The 10,713-nt window shown below is 47.6% G+C and overlaps 1 protein-coding gene and 1 long non-coding RNA gene across 3 annotated transcripts; one reads left to right on the forward strand and one right to left on the reverse strand.

Annotated features, from left to right (window-relative positions):
- Positions 1 to 7,068: 7,068 nt before the first annotated feature.
- On the reverse strand, positions 7,069 to 7,991 carry LOC128800234 (uncharacterized). Its single transcript, XR_008434939.1, has 2 exons — positions 7,886 to 7,991; positions 7,069 to 7,283 (listed from the first exon to the last, which is right to left on the reverse strand). It is a non-coding gene; the product is annotated as an uncharacterized LOC128800234 (long non-coding RNA).
- A 95-nt stretch (positions 7,992 to 8,086) lies between these two features.
- On the forward strand, positions 8,087 to 9,535 carry LOC128800171 (uncharacterized). 2 transcript variants are annotated; one of them, XM_053965186.1, is made up of 2 exons: positions 8,087 to 8,262; positions 8,399 to 9,535. In XM_053965186.1, exon 2 carries the CDS (start codon positions 8,476 to 8,478, stop codon positions 9,517 to 9,519), a length of 1,044 nt encoding a protein of 347 aa, XP_053821161.1. In that variant the 5' UTR covers positions 8,087 to 8,262; positions 8,399 to 8,475; the 3' UTR covers positions 9,520 to 9,535. The 2 variants fall into 2 exon arrangements, with proteins under 2 accessions (XP_053821161.1, XP_053821152.1); XM_053965177.1 differs by having other exon boundaries at positions 8,417 to 9,535.
- The last annotated feature ends 1,178 nt before the right edge of the window (positions 9,536 to 10,713 follow it).

The raw sequence follows: 10,713 nt of genomic DNA on the forward strand, positions 1-10,713 counted from the left end.
CCGTGGGAGGGACGGGGACACGGACACGGCCCGGAGGCGCGCGGCGCATGCGCGACGTCGGAAACGGGCGGGGGAGGGGGAACGCACCCCGCCAATCGGGCGCAGCGCTGCCGCCTTCGCCCGCATGCCCAAGAGCCGCCCCACTCTCGCGAGACTTCACCCTGCCCCTCCCCCCCCCCGCCCGTCCCTGGCGCCTCTCGCGGTAACTGCCCATCTCGCGGTAACTGCGGCGTGGGCGCCGCGGGCGGCGAAGGTTGTCTGCCCGGGGACCAGCGGTTGCGCTCGGGGAGGTTCGGGAGAGTGAGCGAGACCCGACCTAGAGGTGCTTGACACGCCGGGCACCCTTCTTGTCTCTCTCCCGGTGCTCCCTGGAGGTAACAGGCAGAAACCGATGCACAGGAAGTTCCACCTGAACACGAGGAAGTTTTTTGCTGTGTGGGCGACCGAGCACCAAAATAGGCTGCCCAAAGAGGGTGTGGAGTGTCCCTCACTGGAGGTGGTCCAGAACCGTCTGTACGCATTCCTGTGTAATGTGTTCTAGGATGACCCAGCTTGGGCAGGGAGGGTGGACTAGATGACCCACTGTGGTACCTGCCCACCACCTCACCCGTTCTGTGGGCTGAAGTAGTGCGGGCGCCGCGTTAGGCTCTGGGAGGTGGTATAGGGAACCTGCCGGACCCCAGATGGTTTTCCATGCTTTTCTTGTACGTAGACCTTGGTTATCGACTGGGAGGCGTGAGAGAAAACCTCTTCAGATAAAACACTTGTGTTACTCTGAAACAGTGAAGCCATTTCTCTGCTTAATGGAAAGTACTTTTTTTTTTTTTTTCTGTCTTACGCTACTGAAACTAAATACAACTTAGTATTAGGATATTTTCAGTTTCCCTCCAAGCTTTCTGATTTCGTGGTCTAATGAAAGACTCAGGCTCTTTTTTTTTTTTTTCATTTTTCTACCTACTCTATCCAGTTGCTTTTTCATGGTTTTATTGGATTTCATGACTATAGCTGCAACTGCTGGGTGCCTCAATTCGGCTTCCCGGGCTGACTATCTTCTATTATGCACATCTGCTATACCATCTTGAATGTTGTGAGCACTTTAAAAGCAGAATCTATTGTCTTTCCTTAGGGATTTAATAGTTTTCTGGCCATCTTGCTATCTGATTGTTCTTAGCTAGCTTATATACATACTGGTTACATTTGTTTGTAAAACACACACAAAAAAAAAAAAGACCAAAACAAAGGAACCCATCTGTTTTACACTGTAGTATTTCAGCTCCTTAAATCACTGCTTCCTCTCCTTTTCTAAACCGAAGCAAAAATCTGTCTGTCCTGGTCCCATGTGTCATCTACTATCCAGCAAATCTTCTTTCACAAGTTGTTCAGTAATTCACCCTTCACCTCTCTGTTCCAATTCATATTTCTTCCAAACGTCATCAAAGCATTCATTACATATTTCTCTAGTTATACACACACAGAGAGGCACGTGCACTTTCCTTCAGGCTTCCTCTTAAGGTGTGAATTACTTGGAGAACAACCAAGTTGCTTGTTTTCTATTTTCTAATGATATGCCATAGGATGGTGAAGGAAAAAGCCTGAAGTGCTGGCCCACCTGTCATTTCAGGAGAGAAGGTCCCTGTCCAAGAAGGATTACTCTAACCTAGGCAGTGATTGCATTCATACTTTGTGAAATTGCGGGTTTTTATCAGCACGCTGTGCCTTATGGAAATACACTGCATCTCTCTGCTGTTGGGGAATAGCTTATCTTTCCATAGTGGTCTGGAGGCTGCTCTCAACTTTTCTGACATCCTTTTCTGCTTACCTTGTATGTGAATATTCAGCAACTATGAAGAGGTTCTCCAGGGCTGTTGCAGCACACTCAGCAAAGCCAGTGTGACATCAGGCCTCTGGCACACTGGAAAAAAAGCCAAAAACAAAACCCAGAAAACCAACAATGCTACATCACAGAATAGCTGTAGAGACCATGGATAATTACACAGGGCAGATTTGAACAAAGCAGCACAGGATGAAATTTCTAATTTATTCCCAAGCATTACCTGGCATTTCTGGATGAGGGATATGTTATTTGAAAGAGCTGTGTCATTAGCAGTAGAGTGCTGTTGTTTCTGCATCTGGAGCAAGCCTCATGACTTGTCAGAGAAGCTTAACTGGAAGCTAAGCTGCTAATGACAGCAAGTTTGCTCTGCCTGGAAATAAGCTTCACCAGGTTGTAGGGGGATGTGCCAACAGCAGGCATGTCAGCTGTCAGGATAGGATTTGACAGTGGAAACCTATCCACAGATTCCTGACATAACAAAGCAGACCTGGAACAGATTCCTTACAGAGAATAAAATCCTTCAGAAGCATTGAAGACATTGATGGCATAGTGCCAATTGTTGGATTCACAAAGAACTAGAAAATTGAAGATGCATTACAGCTTTTTTCCACAAGGCTTAGTGTGGAAGAGCAAATAGTAGGGAGAGGAGTTCCAGGTTAGGTTTTGGCACCTGCAGTGGTGTGAAAACCAGTACTCTCTATAGATGGCTGTTCCACAATAGACTGAAACCTTGTGCCATAGGCATGTTGGTTGCAGGGATCTCATATTGAAACAGAGATTTTTAGAGTTAGGTTAACAAAATGAATTAAGCATTTATAATTTAGCTTGTAGAGTTATGTGTTGAATTTTAACCTTTTACTTAAGAAACCTCTGCCTGGTACAAAGGGCATAGGAAAATGCAAATTTCTAGAGCTTCTTGCATAAAGAACAATACCAGAAGAGGCAAAGAACCCAGATAAAGAAGCTCCTCTGTCTCCAAGCCTATCAAGACGGACAGACCTACTCAGATAAGCACCAAAGGACCAAAAGCGCAGGCGCAGAGGGGAAAAGTTCAATCATGAGGAAGACCACAATCTTCAGCCTCAGGACCACCGAGAGACCCCCGTGCGACCACCACAGCAAACCACGCGTGCCCAGAAGGGTGTGGACTTACTTAGCATGAGAGGCGAGGACAGGTGGGGCCAGGGGATGAATATGCATGAAAAAGTTGTGCAATGTATTACATATGGAACATCTTTGAGAATAAAGGTGTGGGTCAGACTGAAGCTCGGGGCACAAGTTTTGGAGAGCTATCTCACTTGTGCCGGGCGCTGACATACATACCCACTTCATAACTACCCCAGGTTGTGGAGTCTATTTATTTATTCTGCGTATCGCTTCAATATCTTGCAAGGTATTACTATATGGTTAGCACATGAAAACAGTGGTAAACACTAGAGAAAACACATCTGGAAAGCTGCAGTCAAAATACTATCATCTCCAAAAGTATTTTCATGCCAGCTCTAAAAACTGAGCCTTTAGAATAGCACTTCCCTACCAACCATCCCATGGAGGAAACTTGGACTAACACTTAGGTAATTTAATTTTATTTAAGGAAAAAAAAAAAAACCTCAACTCATAGTCTGTTTTTCATTTAAATACTTTGTTGTATCTGCACATTAAGCACATATAACTCTGTTCTGACTGTTCTGTTCTGTTCCCACCTGTTCACCATCTTTAGTGTAACACAGTTGGTACAAATAGATGCTGAGCTGGTCAGGGGTAAGGTGAAGGCTGTGCTACATGTCATGGACAATGGTACCACTTCTTTTTTTGTTATGGCTTTTGTTGTACTTTCATCTTTTTAAAAAATGTTTCTGTGTCACATCTGTGCCACCATGTGTAATAAGTCCTTAGCAATATTCTCCTGATGCAGAACAAACTGTCAATCCATCAAGATAAAAAGAGATAGGCAAAGTCTTCAGTAGTTTGAAGATCTTTCTCAGCAGAATTCCTCAGGGCTTTTTTGTTGACTTGGTAGGCATTTTTCCTTAAGGATGGTTTTGGTTGGTTGGGGTTCTTTTTTTTTTTGAGAGGGGAAGGTGTCTGGTTTTCTTTTTCTCCCAAGCAGTATCATGTACCTAGAGTTTTGTTTTCAATCTTCCAGCATCAACCTGTTTTTTATCCTAAAAGAACAATTTCTCCCAAGCCACAGAGGAATTCAAATTTCTAGTTTTTTTGCTGTTTGGTTGATTTTTTAGATAAATATGGAAGTCTTAAAAGACATTTTTACTCTCTGACGTACTGTATGCTTTCACATGTCTTCTAACCATTTTAGAAAAATAGTCTAATGTCTATATATACTGTCTTGTGTAGTCTGCTGTAGTTTTTGTTACTACCTCTGCTATTTCTTTGCTGCAACTATATTTGTATCTCGTCCTAAGATAGTTTATTGACTTGAGTGCAATAATTCATGTTTTCCAAGGCCCTGTGGAGAAACTGACTAGAATAACTATAGTCATGTTTGTTCTTCTCAACAAGAAGAATGTTGCAATGATCTGGGAACTCAGCTGTTGGAAAAAAACAGCGAAGGATAAAGACCTGTGTATTGGCTGATTGGGACACAAGTGGACTTACCAGTGAAATGTCAAATACAACCCATACACTTGAAGAGCTGAGAAAGATTAATGCTGTCTTTAAGTCACTGTTAGACCACTGAGTCTCTGTCTGTTGTGATCATTCTTATTCAGAGAAAAATGAATTCACAACAGGAGCAGAAAAAGCTATAATGATAATCAGTGAACTGAAATCTCCATTTCAGAGGAGACTGGCAGAGTATGACTTGTCTAGCCTAAAAAAGACAGGAAATCACAGTATTCTATGAATTTAGTTAGAGGCTAAGAAAGGTGTCCCTGCCCATGGCGGGCGGGCTGGAACTACATGATCTTTAAGGCTGGAAGTACATGATCTTCCAAGCCAGGCCATTCTGTGATTCTATGAAAGGAGATAAACACGTAGAAGGAAGGACTATTTACCCTAAGAGACAGAGTTCTGCAGGCAGTTACAAACAAACAGTCAATTAAAGCTTTTTGGCTTTTAAGCCTAGTCTCTTTTGAAACAGGTTAATTGCCTGTTGATGAGGGACAGTTGGCACTCATCCCAAGTCCTTTGGGAAAGCAATCTATTTATACTTCCCGAAGCCCAGGCTAGAATTCAAGTGGATGAATTGTTTAGCAATTTCATCCATTGCTGAAGCAGTTTTAGCCATGGATGGAAAGGTATATACAGCCCTGCAAAAACTCAGAGCACAGAGGACTTTCCTGATTTCCTCTGATTTTTAACTACCAAGTTCATAAATATTCAGAACAATCACCTTGTTTCTTAACTCAGTATGCATTTCCTCTGCTGAATGAGCCCTGGTTAAGTGTACCAAGACCTTTACTCACACAAGCATGCTGGAACCACCTTAGGGAGCAGCTTCATTTGAGGGCCTATTTTGGATTTGACACCAAATGCCTGGTCCCTAGAAAAAGGTCAGTAACTTGATTGAAGCCATAATAGCTCCCTACACAAAATACTCTGGCAAACCATTTTGCAAAAAGGTTTCCCTAGAGGTCAGCATACCAAAGAAGTTGAAACCAGAAACGGAATTCACACTGCTTCTACTGCAAGAAATATGTCATCCTCCAACTGCCCTCACAGATGCTACTTTTGAGGCATTTGTTAACTCTAAAAGTAAACTAAAATCATTCATGCAAATTCCCACTCAAACTTTGGGGTAAAAGCTAGCGTTTTTATCAACTTGATGCTGCCTGGGAAGATGATAGCGCTAACCTTAGACCTAAAGTAGAGAATTCTGCCTCAGAAATTATGGGGGTTAACTTTTCAGAAGTGTCAAACATTCAGAGCAGACAGCCTGTATGATGTACAAGACTGTCTCACTGCTTTATCTCTGTTTTTTCCAATAAGTGCATGAAACAATGTAATTTTTCACATGAGCAGGAGCCGTTAAAAAACAAACAACAACATCCCTTCCCTTCCCTTCCCTTCCCTTCCCTTCCCTTCCCTTCCCTTCCCTTCCCTTCCCTTCCCTTCCCTTCCCTTCCCTTCCCTTCCCTTCCCTTCCCTTCCCTTCCCTTCCCTTCCCTTCCCTTCCCTTCCCTTCCCTTCCCTTCCCTTCCCTTCCCTTCCCTTCCCTTCCCTTCCCTCATTTTCTCTTCCTCTTTCTTTTCTGTGTCTTATCTTTCCCTACCAGTACACACTGGGGAAATCTCTGAAGACAATTCTTCCCAGCCCTGCACTAGCAGAAGGCACTGAATACCCATAACCAATACCCATCTCCCAGCCTAGGCCCTGGCTCTGTCACCTTGTGGGAAGGAGATGCAAATCTTCTAAGAGGGGTCAGGGCTGTGGATCATCTCAAGATAAAGGGACCATCTGCACAAATTTGCAAAAAAAGCAAGTGTCGTGTTTTTTTTAAACTCATCAGTGTTCAACTGAGATAGGTTTTCACAGGATGGCAAACCACCACATCACTTAAACCAGCAAGGCTCAAAGATCAATCCTTCAGTCTGGTGCAGGAAGTGCTTCTCATCTAAATGGTAGCAAAACACTTGAAGGTGAGCAACACCTATTCATTTCCCCATGAATATTCTTTTTTGCTCCTTGTACTAATTTTTAGAAATGTCTGGTCTGTCTTCTATGGAAGAACATGCTAAAACACAAGAGCCTGAGGACAGCAGCATTCCCTCAGGGGGAAGGTCCACCTGGCCCAATACTCTGTCTCCAAAGTGTCCAACCACCAGGGTCTCAAGAAGAGCACAGGAGCACTGAAGTTTAGTCCTAACAGGGTCCTGGTGGTGCTCACAGGCCTCAGTGGCTGGGACTGGCCTCCCCTGGGCCCCCCAGCTCCACTACCTCCTGCCAAGGGCCCAGGGGATGTGTCCCACCTGTGCCTGGGACCTCTGTCCCTGCCTGAGCCCTGCTGTGGGTGTGCCCACCTCTGCCCTTGTCTCCTGGGTGGGCCTGGGACCTGCACTGCAGAGCTGCTCTGGGGTGGAGCCCTCAGACCTGGGTCAGACCTTGTCATGCAGAGCTCTGCGTTTAACCTAACTGCTCTGTTCTATTCTATTTTATTCACTGCCCTCACCATGAGTCAAATAATGGTGAGACTATTATTGTTATTATTGTTATGTGTGTGAAGTTCCAGGGAGTTTCTGATCCAAAAACACATTCAAGAACACATGACACATAGGTTACAACTGGAAATAGGATATTATTTTAATTTCTGTTTGTCTGAATCAGTTTCAGAGCTGATGCTCACAACCACTACCACAATGTGCACATGTAGCCAGGAGCAGGCTGATACGTTCTTCAGTTTATCTTGAAAAATCCTCTGTAGTATGGCAAAGGCAAGTGACAGAGTTACGGAATATAGCAGCAGGGATACAGGCCTAGCAGGTCCTGTTTCCTGAAGGTTGAGAACATGAAGAATGAGAATCAGAAGCAACAGCACAAGAGGTATGTACTATCTTGGGCATGTTCCAAAGTATAACATATATCAAAGACAAACACACTTTTTGCCTTCCACATTTCTGACTGATTTGCCCAAAATTGTGTTTGATGCTTACTTTTCAGTTATCTATCCATTTTCAATTTTATTTTTCAATGGGATGAGAGCAACAGAGGGTTTTAATGGTTACTGAGCTAATGACCACACCATTGTGCCCATCAACCCCAAACCCACTGATTGGGCTGTAGAGAATAAAAAAATCTGAATTTAAAAACAACCTGGCAAGAAATTTGTGCAGAGACTGGCATGACATGTCAGGATGTGCTTACCTCTCTGAGTGGTGCAGGCAAGCAGCATTGAGAATAGAGAATATGGGCTGTCATCTCACCAGATTTAAATAGGCCAGCCCATGGGCCTGATGTACACAGCACCCTCCCGTCACACAAACGTAAAACTAGCAGGTAACATGCTTCTACAGGAGAAGTGCTTGAACTAATGACTCAAAATGATTGTAAAAGTCAGAGGCCTGAACAAATGATGGCACAGCATGGCCCACATACCGCATTTTTTCTTCTGATGCCATGTACCTGCAGGAGAGAAAGGGCACGGCAGATTTGGAAGGCAGTCAAGGTTGCCAGTACAGAACAGTGGACTGTGACATGAGTAGTCCACGGACTCCATGGATGGCAACCTAAGTGAGCAATGCATTGTGACCTCACACCCTTCACTGCTTATGTTTGGGCACGGGCAGTGTCTGGCTCAGACTCACTCGTGCCTGGACTCCTGGCAAGCGTGCCTGGGAGGACTGGAAGCCTGTGAGGTCATTGGGAGCTGCTGTCAGCAACTCTCAGTTCTCATTCACATGACTTTGCCTGTTTCCTTAGCTCTACCTGGTTCAGGAAGCCAAGTACTGTGGCTGGTGCTTGCAGCAGCACAGGTGAGTGGTGCAGGAAACATGCTTACACAGGGTGGCCCTGGGTGGGGGTGGGGAGTGATGGTGTTTGGGGAGCTGTGAATGTGTCCTTCTTGAGGGGCCTGGGCATTTCTTCTACCTGCCCATCTCCCTGGAACAGCAAGTGACCATTTTTCAGCGTGTCACACCAACAAGAGGGAGTAGCTGCTGTCCCCAGCTCTGCTACAACACACAAACATGGACACAGAGACAGAGTGGAACTGCCCCATCTGCCGTGACATTCCAGGTGAAATCGCTTCTGTAACGCCCTGTGTCCACCTGTTCTGCCTGGGCTGCATTGTGCGGTGGGCCAAGAGGAAACCATCATGCCCCCTGTGCAGGCAGGTTATCAACAGCATCATTTACTCTGTTCGGTCAGAGGAAGACTTTCTGGAGATAGTTCTTCCAAGCCCCTCGGACTCATCAGCTGTTCACCATCAGGATGAGCAGGGGGCTGCGGAGCAGATGCCCAGGGCTTACGTAGCTGGCTTCCCACCTGAGGTCTGGGCAGATTTTTTCCAGGACTGCTCAGAAATCCTCGAGCCCCTGCTGCCCTGGCTAAACCAGGAGCTATCAGAGCTGCTCAGGACCCGCTGGTGGGAGGTGGCTCTGGCACAGAGTGCCATCGTAGCCAATTTGTGCCGCTATGGGCTGAGGGAGGAGGCCTTGGTCCGGGAGCTGCACCCCCTGCTGCAGGAGCAGACGGCGGCATTTGTGCAGCAGCTCATCGACATTGCCACTGAGAGGTGCAGTCATGAGATCCTGCGGCAGATGAACCGCCTGAACTCCCATGCTGAGGAGGAGGAGGAGGAGGAGGAGCAGGAGGAGGGTCCCACAGCCATCCCTGACCCCTCTGCATCCCCCCAGGGGACTCCCACTCCCACCCTGGCCTCCTCCTGCAGCCCTGTAGTCTCCAAGGTGGAAGCAGACATTGGAACGTTGGAAGACACCCTCCGCGGGGGGCCCGGGCACTCTCCATCCGTGCCCGTCCCTGCAGAGCGGGAGCAGCCCCAGGAGGGGCCCAGCACCAGGGCAGCAGCAGCAGCAGCAGGCCCCTCTGCCCAGGGCTGCAGCCGCAGCCCTTCCGCTCCTGGCCGGGACAGGGACTGCTTGCCCGAGGGGCCCCGGCGCCCAGCAAAGAGGAGGGCCTCTGGCCCTCAGGACTCTCCCCAGCTCCCGAAGAGGCCGTCCCGCCGGCGGTGGCGCGAGCCAAGATCCCTTGATTGTAGGAGAAGGAAATAAATGGTTGGCTGGTTGACACAGTCTCTGAGGGTTTCTTTCTCCCTCTTCTCCTGGTGTCTTTTCCCTCTCCCCTCACATCCCACTGTGCGTGGCAACTGCCTGCTTTTGGACTTTTGGGCACGGCCATGGGCCTCTGGAGCCGCAAAGCCATATCCGCGGCATCTTCTCCTGCAACAAATCCTGCTGCAACTGCAGGTGGAGCGGGCAGCAGGGACAGCTGGTTTATCAGAAGAACCATGGCCTCAGCCTGCGCCCAATTCTCCTCCCTGTCCACCTACTGTCACTTTGTGCTCTGCTTTCTCGACGTCAGCCAGGGCACCCTCGCTCCTTGGAAGGCTGTCAGGGAGGCACAGAAAATGAACATGGACACCCGAGCTAGAGACAAGACTTGGAGTAACAGGATTTGGGGGGAAGGGAAGGGAAGGGAAGGGAAGGGAAGGGAAGGGAAGGGAAGGGAAGGGAAGGGAAGGGAAGGGAAGGGAAGGGAAGGGAAGGGAAGGGAAGGGAAGGGAAGGGAAGGGAAGGGAAGGGAAGGGAAGGGAAGGGAAGGGAAGGGAAGGGAAGGGAAGGGAAGGGAAGGGAAGGGAAGGGAAGGGAAGGGAAGGGAAGGGAAGGGAAGGGAAGGGAAGGGAAGGGAAGGGAAGGGAAGGTAGGTGGCTGAATGGGGATGCTGGCAGTGCAAAGATCTAGAACATGAGGAGGTGCCCAAGGGTCTCAAGCCCTTACCTGCTGGAGAGCACTGGCAAGACCAAGAGGATCCCTTCTGGAGGACCACTACAGAGCTTTCTGTTTTCATGCCCTGCAGAGATGGAGCAGCAGCTGTAAGATAAAGGGTGCAGAGGTGTTGCAAGGGATTCCAATGCTTTGGAACACCCACTGGTGTCCTGCCAGACACAGAAAGGAATGTTGTCTCCAAGATCCATTAGGCTGGGCGCATGTGGCTACTCTCACAAGCCTCTGAGATGTTGAGTCAGAATATGCCTTGGATATCTCCTGAGTGGTTTACCATCCTATGTGACAAGGAGGTGAAAGGTCTCACTTAAGTGCTCAGGGAATAGCTGGTTGCCAGCACTGAGGTCAGGAAGGAATTTTCTCCTGGGACAGATTGATAATGGTACCTGAGGTTATTTTACCTTCCTCTGCTGTGGAGGTAAGCAGTGCATGAGCATGCATAGGGCTGAGCATGACCACTGC

The sequence above is a fragment of the Vidua chalybeata genome, chromosome 1, assembly GCF_026979565.1.
Source record: "Vidua chalybeata isolate OUT-0048 chromosome 1, bVidCha1 merged haplotype, whole genome shotgun sequence".
NCBI classification, from domain to species: domain Eukaryota; kingdom Metazoa; phylum Chordata; class Aves; order Passeriformes; family Viduidae; genus Vidua; species Vidua chalybeata.

Coding starts and splice junctions, on each gene's coding strand:
- LOC128800171 (XM_053965186.1), top strand. CDS start 8,476: ATGGACACAGAGACAGAGTGGAACTGCCCCATCTGCCGTGACATTCCA.